The sequence below is a fragment of the Geotrypetes seraphini genome, chromosome 1 (genome assembly GCF_902459505.1).
Source record: "Geotrypetes seraphini chromosome 1, aGeoSer1.1, whole genome shotgun sequence".
Taxonomy (NCBI): domain Eukaryota; kingdom Metazoa; phylum Chordata; class Amphibia; order Gymnophiona; family Dermophiidae; genus Geotrypetes; species Geotrypetes seraphini.
The window spans coordinates 363,587,759-363,605,259 of record NC_047084.1 but is presented as its reverse complement, the minus strand read 5'-3'; the positions used below and the strand labels follow the sequence as shown (position 1 = coordinate 363,605,259).

The 17,501-nt window shown below is 42.1% G+C and overlaps 1 protein-coding gene across 2 annotated transcripts in view; it reads right to left on the bottom strand.

Moving 5' to 3' along the window:
- Nucleotides 1-17,501, bottom strand: part of TECRL (trans-2,3-enoyl-CoA reductase like) — a 180,888-nt gene that overhangs the window by 18,115 nt on the left and 145,272 nt on the right. For both annotated transcript variants that reach the window (XM_033914933.1, XM_033914943.1), the window contains exon 9: nucleotides 9,311-9,368. In XM_033914933.1, the coding sequence (XP_033770824.1) occupies nucleotides 9,311-9,368 (58 nt within the window). The remainder of the gene's footprint in view (nucleotides 1-9,310; nucleotides 9,369-17,501) is intronic.

Below are 17,501 nucleotides of genomic sequence, written 5' to 3'. Positions count from 1 at the left end.
AAAAAGTAATTATATTTCTGGATGCTTCAAGGATCACCCAAATAAAAAGAAGGCAGTGCTTGCAATTTAAATCTACAGTTTTGGTCTGATAATTCGCCCCTTGATATGAGATATAGGGCTCCTTTTATCAAGCCATGCTAACGGGGTTAACACGCGCAACTTATCATCACGCGCTAACCCCCGTGCTGGCTAAAAACTACCGCCTGCTCAAGAGGAGGCGGTAGCGGCTAGTGCGGCTGGCGGTTTAACGTGCGCTATTTCACGCATTAAACTGCTAGCGCGGCTTGATAAAAGGAGCCCATAATATCTACAATATAAAAATAAAATATTTTTTACATTTTCCTTGTAGATGTTATATCTCATATCAAGGGGTAAATTATAAGTATAGCAAGTCTAAATTTGGAGACTTTTTCAATAAATATATAGTGGTATAGACTTTCTCCATTATCTATTTGTTTTTCTTAGATAAGTGATAGATAAAAGACTCCTTTGGAGGAAAGGCGGGAAAGGGGAGATATGATAGAAACATTTAAATACCTATATAATATAAATGTGTGTGAGTCGAATCTCTTTCTTTGAAAGGAAACTCTGCAATGAGAGGGCATAGGATGAAGTTAAGAGGTGATAGGCTCTGGAGTAATCTGAAGAAATACATTTTACAGAAAGGGTGGTAGATGCGTGGAACAGTCTCTTGGAAGAGGTGGTGGAAACAGAGACTGTGTCTCAATTCAAGAGACAGGCACTTGGGATCTCTCAGAGAGAGAAAGAGATAATGGTTACACCGGATGGGCCATTTGGCCTTTATCTGCTGTCATATTTCTATGTTTCTAAGTCATGGTAGCAATTATCCAGTGGCAAAGGCACCAAAACCCATTCAGTTCCTATGGACTTCAATGCATTCGCATTGGAATATCACTACCGTAAATTTGTAAAAGGGACCCTTAGGGGAGATGAAAGAGAATTCCTTGCTTTCATATTGTAGTTCTGTTTTCCATGATGTTCTATATTAATGTGGAGTGGTGGTTGAGAAATCTTTTAAATAAATATATAAATAAATACAATTTTGGACATTTTGCAGAACACTTCAAAAAAATACCGTATTCAAAACAGGAAAATGTATATTTTTTTCTTTCAAAAATGGCCATTTCATATTTGTTTTTCACTTAGTACATTGATTTTTTTGAACCATTAAAAAAAATCCGAAAGAAAAATGCACACGAACAATACATTGGGATAGAGTAGGGGGTCAGCATTCTTAGTAGACTAGCCAGCAGAGCAGTGAGGCACCCTAGGGGGCATTGCAGTAAACTTCACACAAAAAGGCAAAGGTACCCATGTCACTATAACCCCCTTATATCGTATGGTGAACCCTCCAAAACCCACTTAAAATCTACTATACACCACAACAATAAATTGTGTGCCTACAGGTGTCACCTATATAGGTACATTAGGTTTTGGGTGGGTGTTAGAGGTCTCACATGTTCCACCACAAGTGTACTAGTTAGAATAGGATATGGGCCTGGGTCCCCCATCTCTCTAGTCCACTGCACCAAGCACTAGGCTACTCCAGGAACCTGTTTGCTGCTCTGATAGGACTTGCCATAACATCTGAAGCTATCATACAGGCTGATTTGCACTGTTTCTTTCACATCTTTGGAGGTGGAAGAGCGTCAGGGACCACTGGTGGAGTAAGGTAGGGATCACGCCTTAATCCCTCCAACAGTCATCTGGTCAGTTTGGGCATGTTTTTGGTACTTATTTGCTATTGAAACATGTCTAGCCTTGAGCATCCAATTTTTGCTCTGGACATTTTCTACAATGTTCCATTGATGCAGAAAAGCATCAACATCATAAGCCCTCCTTAGTCCCACCTAAAACATGTCCCTCCCCCAAAAATATCCCCCTTCAGATGAACAGCCTAGCAATCCATCTACAAATTGAGTTTCAAAAATAGTGATTTGGATATTTTAGTGGCAAAAACATCCATTTGTCCCTTTATGCCAATTTTTAGACATTTTTTTTCTGTTTTGTAAATGAGCCCCGTATTGTTTCTACCTTTTTTTTTAGTGGGGGTAGGGGTGGATTGATTTACTTTCTTTAAGAAATTGAAAAAAATTTAAGGTATAACATTTGAAATAACAATTTGATTATGATGTGAAAATATACATTTTTCTAAGTAGCTTTGTAGAGGTATAATGGGGAATTGATTGATTGATGCCCAATTATCCTTTATAGACTAGGTGAGTGTTATACTTAGCTGAAGGTGTATGATGCTTTGAAAGATAAGGGAAGTTCATAGGTTTGTGGACCATAATTCATTTTTAATTGTGTTGCATGCTTTATTTATGACTCAGTTGAATTAGACTCTCAATTTTGTCTGGATTTACACAGACAAATTTATGAAAATAGCACCTCTTCAAAACTCTGCAATTTGTCTGTTAGGAGGAGTGCAAAAGAACATGTTACTTCTTTATATTACACTAGTATTTTAGCCCGTTACATTAACAGGTGCTAGAATATATGTCTGTCTGTCTGTCTTTTATTGTGAAATCTTTTTTATTGGTAAAGAGAATAACATTGAGCTGCTAAATTTATCCACCTAGTGACACTCAGCCCCAGTCAATTTTCAGAAGGCTGAGCTAATTCCTAGGTGGCTAGACCCTTTGAAAATTGAGCCCTTAGTGTCAATGAAAAATTATTCAAAAACTGCTCATCATAATTAGCTCATGACAAATGGGCAGTCTTCCTGAAGCATACCTCATTGATAAAAGGCTGCATTTTCTCATTTCTTCAGCTGAGATTTATACTGAATACTATAAATGGCACTGGCCTGATGTAATACATCTGGAACACTGGAGATCCCTTACGTGTCTCCCACAAAAAAAGCACTATTTAAAATTAGGCAGCAGAGCCTGCCAAAACCACATCTTTTTCCTCTGAAATCTTCAAAAGCAGCCAAAGCAGCATTCTCTCCCCCTCCATTTCCCTCCCCCACAACACTTCCCTGTACAGCAGCAGTAGCGTTTCCTCTACCCCCCTTTCCCTTCCCGCGGTCCCGACTATGAACCTGGCGATTCCAGCTGTGTGTGCAGAAGTCTTCACACGCTGCTTCGGGTCCTTCTACTGCCCTGATTTACTCTGGCACGTCCCTGATGACATCATCAGAGACGCGGCAGAGCAAATCAGGGCAGTAGAAGGGCCCGAAGCAGCGTGTGAAGACTTCTGCACACGCTGCTGGAATCGCCAGGTTCGTAGTCAGGTCTGCGGGAAGGGAAGGGGGGGCGGCAAAGGACTCGGGTCCCAGGCGGCGGGGTCATCGCAAGAGCCGGGTCAGAAAGTTGCTGGACTCCTCTGGTCTTTCGCGGAGGCCGGGCCGGCTCCGTTTTTCGGTTCGTTCCGGGGGGGTGGGTGGGCAGGAGGCGCTCTTTGTGCCCCAGTCCCGGCTTGTGGAGGCGATCATCGGCTGGTGACGTAGTACGCGCATGTGCACTCTCGCTGCGGGCACAGCGCGACAGATCAGATCTCAGGGAACACGCGGCGAGAGTGCGCATGCGCAGCTAGCATTTTATTATTATAGATATATCATTGGCTATCCATATATTTTAAGGTCAGATTTAAGATTTAGGTATTAACACATATTAACATTTAGGTATTAACACATATTAACATGCTGTTATTGGTGGTCACCTTAAAAACGGCTGTCGATCGTATGCCAATCATGTGAAGGCGTCGTTTAGAGAATTGTGGCTTCGGAAAAGGTGGGCCCTGGAAATGTAGGTTAGGAATTTTAAGGCCTATGTTTCCAGTGCCTACTTTTCACGTGAACTGCACCTACGGAGGCATTTTATGATGCTTAATGCCACTTCTGGTGTTGTAAAGTGCCTCCATAGGCACGATGCAGGCCCCACTTATTATGGTGCTAGTAGGCACCTGTATTTTTTGTTTTAAATTGGTTTTAAATGTTTTAAAATGGCATTTTACACTAGTACACTTGGTGCCGGAAGGGCGCCGTTAATAGAATATGAGCCATACAGCATACAGTTTTGAGAATTTTGAATTTTTATTTTTATATTCTGTTTGTAATGCTGATTTGTGTTGGGTTTTATTGTGTATGTATTTTTTGTTCCTTGCCTAGATTTGTGGATAGGCGGGTTATAAATAATTTTAAATAAAATAAATACTGCAATATGAAAGCCAGGAATTCTCTTTCATCTCCCCTACATCTATCCCTTATCTAAGAAAAAAAAACAGATAATGGAGAAAGTCTATACCCTTATTTATTTATTGAGAAAGCCTCTAATTGATATACCTATAGTTTGTCCCTTGATATGAGATATAACATCTACAAGGAAAATACAAAAAGAAAGTACTACCAAAACTGTAGATTTAAATTTCAAGCACTGCTTTCTTTTTATTTGGGTGGTCCTTGAAACATCCAGAAATATAATTACTTTTTCAGTACAAAAGAACTTTAAGAACTGCATTTTTATTCAGTGCAGTCACAAAAATAGACACTAGTATTGCCCTTGAGGTTATTATAATCTCAGAAGGTTTAAGAAACTATTTCAAATTCAAAAGTGCTGGTTTCAATCCTTCTTTTTTTTTTTTTCAATTATCTTTATTAACAATTGCAAAGGAACATACAACCATGAGCAGAACAAGCAAAAATAAAGCATCCAGAATCAGCACGGAAGATAAGTTTTTGAGGAAATACTTTAAATTTACTTAATTGTCATAATCAGACATATGCAAAATATCCTGAAGATAGTTTATATACAATAGTATGAAAATGGGTTTAGGAAAATTCAGCAGTCTAATACTGCATGTTTTGATTGCATTTTGCATGGACTCCAATTGCCTATGGAGTCCTTTTTTTATTTTCTTTATTTATACATTTGTTACAATTTAAAATAACAAACATAAAGGAATATCCATTTCATAATCAGCATAAAATGTTCATAAGATACAAAGAAAATGATATCAATGATCTAGTCCATATAATTTAGCCAGCTAGTGCCACCGCTAGAAAGCAAATAACTAAGCCAAATATATAACATGTGGCATACTATTAATTGTCAACTAGACATCCTACCAGACTTGTAAAAATAAATTAATAAGTTCCCTTATTGGTTTATCCTTGAGAGTCTTCCAACTGGACTGGGTCTAGAAACACATATCTATCATTTGCATATGATATAAGGCATTTACAGCCTATGGAGTCCTAGACTGTCTCTAGATCAAGCAGCTCTACCAATTGTAGTGCTGAAACTTGAGAACTATAGGAAAGGTAGCACAGACCTCTTCTATCTTTTGAAACCTTCGATCCACATTGTGAAACTTTTCCATTTCTTTATGGGATAATTTAACAGTTTAATCTGTCGTTCCCTGAAGAAATAATTGCTCTTGAAAACAAGACTCCAAGGGGGAAATTATGTATAAGACATTGTGTACAGCAGCTGCCTAAGCGCCTGCTGAAAATCATACACTGACGTCCTATACAGAATCTCGTCTGGCCAAACCTGCCTAACCACCCTAATTCTCTAACAGGCACCAATTTCACAGGCGCCGGTTAGAAAATCATGCCTGATCCCTTGCCATCAGCTGATCACAGCAAGGGAATCTCCCTACCACGATCAGCTGAGCGGCAATGGCAGGGAACCCCCACCACCACACTGTCCATGGTAGGAGGGATGTTCACTCCCTTTTGGCACTAGCCCTGTCGATCCCCTGAACCCCTGATACTTCTAACAGCCACCCTACACTCCCCAACACACCTCAACATCTCCAACACTTCCTCATACCCCAAAATCCTCCTGATACCTCCCGAAACCCTGTGCCTTTAGGAGATGCCTGGCAAGAGGGATGCCCACTCTCTTCTGACAGCAAGCCTGCCTCTTCCAAAATGGTGGGCCTTCCCCTTCCCGGTGCATCCCAGAATGCACCAGGGAGGGGCCTAAGTCTCCTGGAGGGGCCTTAGGCACCTGGGTCAACTGGAGTCTTAGGCCTCCTTCCCAATGCATCCTGGAATGCAGTGGGAATGGCCTAAGACTCTGATTGGCCAGATACTCATGGGAGGAGCCTTAGGCATCTGGGACAATAAGATCCTTAGGCCAGTGTATCCAAGAATGAATCAGGAAGGGGAAGGCCCACCATTTTGAAATGGTGGGCCTGCTGACAGGAGGGAGTGGACATCTTGCTGGCCATCTACTAAAGGTATGGGGAGGGGTTTGGGGAGGTGTGAGGGAGTGTTGGGGGGTGTTAGGGAGTATTGTGGAATTTCGAGTGGGTGTTGGGGAATGTAATCTAGGTGTTGCAGAGTGTAGGATAGGTGTTGGGGGTGTTATGGGTATTGGGAGGGTTGGTGGGTGTTGAGGAGTATCAGAGGTTCAGGGGATTGATGGGGTCAGCAGCAGAAAGGAGTAGGCATTTCTCCTGCCAATTGGATGTATATGTGTTTGGGGAGTGCAATCCTCCTGCTGCGGACAGTGTCGGGGGGATCAGGGGTGGCAACAGGAAGGAGTGAGCCGCCCTCCTGCAACAGACAATGTCGGGGGGTTCTGGGTGGTGGCAGGAGGGAGTGGATGTCTCTCCTGCTGGCCGACTTGCAGGGAGGGATTTGTTGGTTCCCTGCCGCGACCACTCAGCAGATCGCGGCAGGGAGATTTCTTTACCACCATCAGCTTAGTGGCCACGTCTATTTGAAATGTAGATATCACTCGAGGGATTTAATAACTACTTCTATGTTAAAATTATCAAGTATCAACAAAATAATCATAAAATCGAACAGTATTTAATATAAATAAGAGTAAAGCGCTCAGACCCTTCAACCAAACTATTCAGTGAAATCATTAAACCGTGGTTGCCAATGGGACCATCATAACCTTTACCGTCCCAGACCGCCAAAACATGATCTTGAAACAAAAAAATGTTTATATCTCAAGATGGTAAAAAATAACTTATCTTGAGTTCCAAGGCGGTCAGCTGATAACCCAATTCATAAGGCAGCCACAGCAGAAGAAATACTGGTGCAAAGTGATTGGCACTTAAAGTGCTAAATAAAGCCGTTTACTGAGATGGTCCCCCGACTCAAGTTGGGCACTTTGCACCAGAATTTCTTCTGCTGTATATGAATTGGGTTATCAGCTGATCACCTTGCAACTAAAGATAAGTTCTCTTTTACCATCTTTAGATATAAAAAAATTTTTGTTTCATGAACATCATGTTTTGGCGGTCTGGGATGATAAAGGCTACGATGGTACCATTGGCAACCACAGTTTAATGATTCTGTGATTATATGAAATGTAGGCCTGTCATGATTCTGTGCTATCGATCCAGGAGACAAGTAATGGATTATCCTATGTCTATCTTATTTATTTAAAAACTTCTATTTCACTTAAACCTAATCAGATTATGGTAATTTCCTCCAGGAAATGTCCAAAGCTTTTTGGGTTGGTGGTGAAATGCAATGATCGTTGGGCCAGAGTTTGTATGACAGCAAGTTCTTTAAGCACCTCAAGCAAGTAGTTAAATATCTTGATTCTGAGAAGTATAAACACTAGGCCTTGGTAGACCTTATAGGCACTAGACCTTATGTTGTCAGCAGTGGGACCTTGGATAATCTGGGAGTGTTTGTTTGTCTGGCATCTACAGTATATTTAATACCCAACATAAATCTTGATTGTGTAGCTATAGGAAAGTTCCTCTCCTCCAAATTAATGCAGCATATGTTGTCTTCTATGTTCCAAAAAGGATCCCGCTCAGATTACATCAGCAGGACCTTAGATAATCTCCCTTTTGCTTTTCCCATTCCTCCTCATCTTATTTTTATGAAATATATCCTACTCATTTCCCTTTTGTAGCATGTATTACCAGTTACTTGTATTTTATGTTGTCTTTTCCCTATGTTACTTATATTTAAAATTTTTTCTTTTATTATAAATTTTGTACAATGTACACCGCTTTGCTAATTAAAGCGGTATATTAAGCTTAAATAAACTTGAGTTGGGAGTCTCATTGCTTTACCTGAGGACGCCGGAGGAACGAGTTTGCTGCCCCATTTAACCCTCTGCAGCAGCAGCGTGGGGGAACATTCAGACAGGCAACCCCGAGGACGGACCCCTGACGTCACTGGGTCCGTCTTCAGTGCCGTGGTTTTTCTCTTTAAATTGCCTTCTGCTGCCGTGGAGGCAGCCACAGCCACGCGGCCGAACCGGGGAGCACCTTGGAACTATCGAGCAGCATACCAGGTCGTATAAGTTAAATGATAATGGGGAAAAGGAAAGTCAAATCTAAAAGTTTGACACCTGTTGCCTTAGGTCCTATGGATAGACACTTGACTTTTTCCCTAGACTCTCCAGCACAAAATGTATTAGATATGAATTCTCCTATATCCGGAGCATCGATGAGTCCTTTACAAAGGACACCCCCCCTTCATCCAATATCCGGAGCAAGTGGGAATATAACTCCCACTACTTCCACAGGTCCTGTGGTATCATCCACTTCAATAAGTAAATTGATCTTCACTGATATACCTAAACCGCTAGAGTTTACTAGCGTTGTGGATGAACAACCACTAGCTGTGGAAAAACAGGATATTACTTTAAAGGATTTATGGTTAGGTATTACTAGAGTTGAGGGATTTCTCAGACAATCAATGAAACAAACATCTGATTACTCACAGTCTGTGGTTCAAAAGTTTGAGAATGTGGATGCCAATTTAAATTGTTTAGAAAATAGATTAGGTGTGATTGAAACTCAAACTAACACATTGCAATCTGTTTCACTATCTACTGTAAAAGATTCTACGTCACTGCATTTAAAAATGGTAATGTTAGAAAATATGCATCGGGGAAAGAATCTTCGCTTGGTTAATTTCCCAGTGTCCCATTTGTTATTACCAGAAATATTACTAAGAAAATATTTTAAGGAAATACTGGGATTACCCAACGCAGATACTTTTCCAATAAATAATTGTTATTATATTCCCCAGAAAAAAAAGGAAACAGTACAGTTGGATTGTACAACTTGGATTGTACAACTATTTAAATTGCTTTCTTATTACAACTTTCAAACTGTTTGTCTCCATATGAGCTCACCTCAAGTCAGTTCAGGATTCCCAGGTACCACAACTTTGAGTATTCCTTTGCATTCAGTTTTTTGAGAGTCTTTATGTACTCTGGAACTCCTTCTAATGACACAGTGCCCATCATATCAAAATTATCTGGCGTTTATTGGTTTATTATACATAGAAGATGTTTCAAAGATTCATATTACATGGGGGATATATCAAGGAGGTAAGCAAAGAACAAACCTGGACTGCTTTGATGCACTAAGGAAACATTGATGAAATGATTTCCTGCTTCACATATCTGAAAATAGAGAAAAAATGGCATTGCTGTCCTACAAATGTGAAACTTATATGACTTCATATATTGCCTAAGAGGCACAATTAGATTTTCATGGAAATGAGCTCCTATTTTTATATGAATGTCTGAATATTCCTATCTTCTATGTCTTAGCCAAATTGCATACTTGATAAAACAAAAAGTTGATAGAGCTGTGATATTGGATTCCTAATATCATTGGGGAAAATCCATCCCTGGAGATATATCCCTTTTGGTGCATACTAGCTTTTTTCTGAATGTCTACTGTCATATCTGGGAACTTTTAGAACTTTCAATAATATATGAAGAAAAAAACTAATATGTTAATTACATACATACTGTATATCTGCTATCATTATGCTTAATTCCACCTCCATTCTTCTCCCCTACTCGTAAATCCACCATACATTTCTCTTCTTAAAGGGCCATGTTACTACAGTGTTTTAAGGTTTTGTCTTAACCCATTGTTACACAGTATTTTAAAGTTTGATAAGCACCCATATTAATGTTGCATCAAGAATGGATGTTCCCTGTACACTTTATTGCAGGTTGTGCTTTAATGTTTCCATTAGCACATAATATCACTTACTGCCTTCTATTAAAGAAGCAGTAATCCACTCCCACATTAACCCTAGGTTATCCAGTAAGACCCTTCAGTGCCCACTCTCTGCCGATGCCACACCCCCTACGGAAACATTCTGAAAAATTTAGTAACATATATTTTAACATGCAAAAACAGGCAAACTACTATAAAACTCATTAAAGTGTCTCCAGACATCAACAGTGCTTAATGCAATTTAGAAAATGGGTCACTTAGTTCCCTTTACTGAATAAATGTATTCCCATTTAGTGGAAGACTAAATTCAAACAGCCTCCCTTTTTCCAGAATAGCCTCACTGGTTCCTATCTGCTTTAACAAAGATGGATTGATATACATATATGGTTATATTTTTTTACTCGAAAGTTTCCCATCAGTGAACAGATACATTTTTTTAAAATTAGAAGCTGATAGGTGGCCAGAAGGGTCCAAGATATTCCAGGGTCAGGGTTTAAATTCATTCAAATAATGATAACACTTGTATTCAACTGCTATCCAGATAAATGTATCCATTAAGTGGTCTACACAAAGAGCAGCCCTGACATTTTAACAGATAACTTATATGTTTAAGATCACCTATTCAAAAGATATACTGTACATAAGCAGATAAATGAGCCACTTATCTTTATGCAACGCCATAGCTTTGAATATTGACCCCTGAATTTTCAATTTTCTTTTTCTCCATCAAATAGCAGTGGAAGCCAAATCCTGATATCAGGTGAAGAGAAGGGAACTTGAATGAAGCAGGGCATTTATAAAGCTATGGGAAAAATAGGTTCTTACCTCAATAATTTTCTTTGTTGTAGAAGGGCAAAGGATTTCAGACAGTAGGTTTTGTATTCCTGGTTACAAATTGCTTATAGAAGATGTTTTACAGCTTTCAACTCTGCTTCCTTCCCCAGTAGGTTATACTGCTCAGTCTGTACCAAAGCAGTTGATCACCAGTATAATTAAAGAAAACAGGAGGGGAATGGCGAAACCTCCCCAACAATACAGTTCTGCTCTGCTCTATAACAAAACCAAAATTGAACATTAACTCAAACCATACGACACTAAGTGAAACTAACAATCCACCTCTTAGTATGCAATCTGCACTAATAGCTTTGGAGCTCTTGATATCATTGTTTATTTCTTTTTTTACATGCTTATCTAACTGACTGGAAAATTCTTCATCTCCGGACTCTGTCTAAGGCAGAAAGCAGATGAAGTAGTTGACAAGGTGGGATGTCCAGAATGCTTTGCCCTTCTACAAATACAAAGGGCAAAGGATTCTAGACAATAGGTAACATACAGATAAGGTTGTCTACAAAACAGAGGACCCAATGGCGGCATCCTCACGAGCTGCTACGTCCACTCTGTAGAACTTCAGAAAGATATGGAGAGTACACCATGTAGCCACCCTACATATCTCGTCAGGTGGTACTGCCCGAATTTCTGTCAAGGAAGAAACCACTCCTCTGGTAGAGTGGACCCTTAGTGATATTGGTGGCTGTTTCCCACAGTCAATGTATGAAAATCCACATGAATCCATCTAGAGATAGATGCCTTAGAAGCCGGTTTGCTATTTCTAGCCTGACTAGTCAGAGAACAAAAAGGTAGACAAAAGACATTGGTCTTTTTCAAGCAGTGGAGCAAAACTCTCCTAACATTTAGCACCTGCAGTAGATTATTGTGCTTCTTCAAACCCATAGGCTGGAACATGGGTATACAAATGTCCTTGTTAATGTGGAAGGCTGAAACAACCTTTGGGAAGAAGGAAGGGCCAGTGCACAGTGAGACTCCCGCTTCTGTATGAGAGCGCTTGCAATTCCAAGACACTTCTCGCTGAGATAATCACCACTAGGAACATGGTCTTCAAAGTGAGGTCCAGCAGCAATGCCTACTACAGAAACTCATACAGAGCATTCCTAAGGCTCCTTAAAATGATGTTAAGGTTCCACAAAGAGAAAGCTTGTCTTACAGGCAGGCATACACTGAATGTATTCTTTAGAAATTTGGTCACATCTGGGTGAGAATCCAAAGAGCCTTTCTTGTCTCAAGCTCTAAAGCATAAAAGACCAGCCACTTGCACTTTGAAGGATCCTACTACTAGACCCCTCTCTAGTCCACCCTATATAAAGGCCAGGACTAACAAAATCAGAGCGTGAAAGGACTCCACATTGTCTTTATCACACCAAAGCGGAAAAGTCTTCCAGGCCTTTGCATAGGCTGTGACTGTCTTGGGCTTCTTAGCTCTAAGCAGGGTAGTGATAACTACTTCTGAGTATCCTCTATGCCTTAGGGCTACAAACTCAACAGCCACACCATAAGCCTAAAGCATTCTAGATTACTGGATCCTAGGTGAGAAGATCTGCATGAATTGGGAGTTTGACCTATGTGTCTCTTTGTAGATGCACTAGATCTGCATACCACAGATTGCTTGATGACAAATCTAGTGCCAGGTCAGGGTTTGCCCCAAGGAAAGATAGGGTTTTGCCCAAGCACTGTTATAAGAGGGCAGACCAAGTGAGTGCTGGGTTTCCAGGTAATACTGACTGGCCCTGGGATAGCATGGACCTGGTAGGAGCCTGCCCCTTTAAGGCAAAGTACTGTTAGAAGCAAGGGAAGGAAGCCTGCCAGGGAAATGCCTGAGTCTGCTTTCCCACCCTGGCTTAGGGAGGCCTGGGCTTGAGCTCCTAAAAGGCCAGGTCAGATTACAGGAAGCGAGACAGAGTCAGAGGCAGAAACACAGAAGGCATAGTGATGAGAGGCACAGAAACAGGGAAGCTGGAACCAGAGAAGGAAGCTGTGAGAAGGGCAGAGAAAGAGGGTCTGAGCACAAACTAGAAGCCCAGCCAAAAAGCAGTGCTAGTTACCTTTCAGAGATTACCCCCCTCTGACTGGGTTATGCAAGAAGAGGAGGAATCTCCTCTTAGCCCAGGAATAGTGTTTTTTTTTTCATTGCCTGAGGATATGGAGGTTGGTGAATGCTTACTAGAGTTCCATGAACCTGCTGAGGCCATGCAGATCAGCTAGATCAGTGAATCTTGATTTTCACCTAACTTACCTGTCTGCTAATATATGATTTTTGGTTTCATGTTTGTGAAAGCACAATATTCCTGGGAGAAAAGAGAGAAGAGTGTGGAATTATCATAGGCTGGAGTCAGCTTCTCTTTCTCACAGTTTGTATTAATTAATGTGCTGCGTGCAGCTGGGTTGTCTCTATGAGGTTGCTATGGCTACTGAGAGCAGAGCAGAAGCTGCAAGCTGTGTGAACCATTCCCTACTACATGCGGGTAAAGCATATTTGTTTCTCTGCCTCAAAAGAACTGTTTAAAACTGTATGTCATCAGAACACTGCTGTTGAATATGTTCATGAACAAAGCTGGTATAAACTGCCTTATCCAAAACCAGGATTAAACCAGCACAGCAATTAACATCTGCTAGCAAGTAAATCCAAGAATACATTGGTTTTGGTGAAGTATTTATTTTGGACTTTGCTACTTCATGTTGAACTGCTCCTGTGCAGTGAACTAGAGTCTGAATTTTTCAAGGTGCTTTTCCTTGGCAAGGACTATTACCAGTTGATAAAAGCTGAACTATTTTCTGGATGTCTTTCATGAGCATTATCTGTGTTGTGTGAAGAAGAACAACCAAATGAACATAACACAGGACTTGAAGCTTATCAGGCCGGTGGCCTTAATAAATTTTTATTTTCTTTTGGAAGCCATTCTGACTTGGTGTCTGTTTGTTGAATGAAAATCACTTTACCTACCTGTAATTGCACTGTTAGGCAGTTACCTAGTTTGGGTGAAAGTTCTGAAGGGGACCCTCAAGCTACTGGGGGCATACTGGGGAGAAGACTGTCAGCCCAAACACGCTAACTACGCCAGTTAGGCACCTAGGGGTGACAAGAGTCACTAGAATCACCAGCCCTGGGTGGTTCACAATTCTGTGGATCACCTGGCCTATCATTGGCCATAGAGGGAACATGTAGAGAAGCTCATTTTTCACCCATGATTTGACTAATGCATCCATACTGGTGCTTCCTGGCTCACATATGTAGCTGTAGAAGCAAGCTACCTTTGTGTTCTGGGTAGAAACCATCAAGTCCAACTTCAGGAGATCCCAATATCAAACAATGAGGGCAAATACCTTTCTGGACAATGACCATTCTCCCAGGTCTAAAGTCTGTTGGCTGAGATAATCAGCCTGAACATTCTCCACTCTCACTACATGGGCAGTGGAAAGTGCCTGAAGGGCTTCTGCCCACCAAAACAACAACTGGGCCTCCAGACACAACTGAGCATTCCAGGTGCCCCCTTGTCAGTTGACACCATGGTGGCATTGTTTGAGAAAACTGACTGCCTTGCCTTCATCGGATTTCTGCAATGTCTGCAATGCCAGATGAATGGGTCATAGCTCCAAGCAATTTATGGACCATGTTCTCTGTGAGGACATCCAGTGCCCTGAACTAGATGACCATCACAATGGGCTCACCAGCCAAAGAGGCTGGCATCAGTCATCAACATCAACCATGAGGGAATGTGAAGAGGCAAACCTTGGACAATGGGCCCATTTAGAACCACAAACACATGTTGCAACATGCTTCTGACATCCAGAGAAGCATCCAGTAACGAGAGTCCATTTGTGGGGACCAGTTGGACAGTAGAGAATCCTGGAGGGGATGCATATTTGCCCTTGCCCATGGGACTACTTCTATGGCTGCTGACATCAACTCCAGCACTTGGAGGTAATGCTAAATCATGGGATTAAACGTCGCTAAGAAGACTGTAATCTGCTTCATAAGCTTCTGTTTTCATTGAACATAAGAACATAAGAACATAAGAAGTTGCCTCCGCTGAGGCAGACCATAGGTCCATCCTGCCCAGCGGTCCGCTCCCGCGGCGGCCCATCAGGCCCATCCCCTGAGTAGTGGTCTATACCTATCTATACCCTTCAATCCCTTTTTCTTCTAGGAATCTATCCAAACTTTCTTTGAAACCATTTAATGTTTTTTTGTCTACAACAGCCTCTGGAAGCACGTTCCATGTATCCACCACCCTCTGAGTGAAAAAGAACTTCCTAGCGTTTGTTCTAAACCTGTCCCCTTTCAATTTCTCCGAGTGCCCCCTTGTACTTGTGGTGGTCCTTAATTTGAAAAATCTGTCCCTGTCTACTTTTTCTATGCCCTTCAGGATCTTGAAGGTTTCTATCATGTCTCCTCTAAGTCTCCGCTTTTCCAGTGAGAAAAGTCCCAACTGCTTCAACCTGTCGGTATATGGGAGATTTTCCATTCCCTTTATTAGTTTAGTTGCTCTTCTCTGTACTCCCTCAAGTACTGCCATGTCCTTCTTGAGGTACGGCGACCAGTACTGGACACAGTACTCCAGATGCGGCCGCACCATTGCACGATACAGCGGCATGATGACTTCCTTCGTCCTGGTCGTAATACCCTTCTTAATGATACCCAACATTCTGTTAGCTTTCTTTGAGGCTGTAGCGCACTGCGCTGATGCCTTCAGTGTCGCGTCTACCATCACTCCCAGGTCTCTCTCCAGGTTACTGACCCCTAGCGGTGTCCCCCCCATTCTGTATGTGAACATCGGGTTCTTTTTCCCCACGTGCATGACCTTGCATTTCCCTATGTTGAAGCTCATTTGCCATTTTTCGGCCCACTTTTCCAGCTGCGTTAGATCCTTTTGGAGATTTTCGCAGTCTCCCCTGGTTTGAGCCCTGCTGTATAGTTTGGTGTCATCTGCAAATTTAATAACCTCACACTTGGTTCCCGCCTCTAGGTCGTTTATGTAGATATTGAACAGGAGCGGTCCCAGCACCGACCCCTGCGGAACTCCGCTCGTAACCCCTTTCCAGTCTGAGTAATGGCCCTTTACGCCAACCCTCTGTTCCCTGTTCGCCAGCCAGTTTTTGATCCATCGGTGGATCTCCCCTTGTACCCCGTGGTTCCATATCTTCTTAAGCAGCCTTTCGTGTGGTACCTTGTCGAAGGCTTTTTGGAAGTCAAGGTAAATGATGTCTATAGATTCCCCTTTATCCACCTGGCTGTTTACCCCCTCGAAGAAGTGCAATAAGTTTGTGAGGCATGACCTACCCTTGCAGAAGCCATGCTGACTCGGTTTTAGCTGCTCATTGTTTTCGATGTGTTCACAGATGCTGTCCTTAATCAGTGCCTCCATCATCTTTCCTGGGACTGAGGTCAGGCTCACTGGCCTGTAGTTTCCTGGGTCTCCCCTTGAGCCCTTCTTGAAGATGGGCGTGACATTTGCTATTTTCCAGTCCTTCGGGATCTCTCCGGTTTTTAAGGATAGGCTGTATATTTGTCGAAGTGGCTCCGCTATTTCGTTTTTTAGTTCCTTGAGTACCCTTGGGTGAATGCCGTCCGGACCTGGAGATTTGTCACTCTTTAGTCTGTCTATCTGCTTGAGTACATCTTCTTGGCTTACCTCTAAATTGACCAGTTTTACATCTTGGTCTCCTTTTACGCTCTCTTCAGGTTCTGGGATGTTGGTTATATCTTCCCTCGTGAAAACTGACGTGAAGAACTCATTTAACCTGTCAGCTATTTCTTTCTCTTCCTTTACCACTCCCTTCCTGTCTCCATCATCCAATGGTCCCACTTCTTCTCTTGCCGGTTGCTTCCCCTTGACGTATCTGAAGAACGACTTGAAGTTTGTTGCTTCCTCTGCTAGTCTCTCTTCATATTCTCTTTTTGCTTTTCTAACCGCTCGGTGACACTCCTTCTGGTGTTCTTTGTGCACTTTTTGGTTCTCCTCTGTTTTGTCTTTTTTCCATTTTCTGAACGATGCTTTCTTGTCGCTTATCGCCTTCTTCACTGCATTTGTTATCCACACTGGGTTTTTTGTTCTATTTTTTTTGCACCCTTTCCTGAACTTGGGGATGCACAGGTTTTGCGCTTCGTGCACAGTTCCCTTGAGTAAGGTCCAGGCTTCCTCTACGGAATCCATCTTCCCTATGTTACCTTTGAGTTTTTTTCCCACCATTTCCCTCATGGCATCATAATTTCCTTTTTTGAAATTGAGTGCCGTCGTTGTGGTTCTTTTCCCTTTTGATGATCCAATTTCTAGCCTGCACTGGATCGTGTTGTGATCACTGTTACCTAGCGGGGCTAATACTGTCACCTCCTTTGCTGGCCCCTCTAGTCCGTTGAAGATTAGGTCAAGAGTGGCATCGCCCCGTGTTGGTTCCGTGACCAGTTGCTCCATGAAGCAGTCCCTCATGACCTCTAGGAATTTGGTCTCCCTTGCGCAGTTTGAATGCCCAATACTCCAGTCTATCCCTGGATAGTTGAAGTCCCCCATCACCATCACCTTTCCGCTTCTGCATACCTGCCTCAGTTCTGCCTCCAGGTCCTGGTCGATTTCTTCAGGTTGTCCTGGTGGGCGGTAGTACAGACCCATTTTAATGTCTGCCCCAGTTCCTCCCTGTAGCTTAACCCATAGTGATTCCAAGCCATCCGCCTGTACTGTTGTTTCCATCCTGGTTGAGGGTATGGAGTCTTT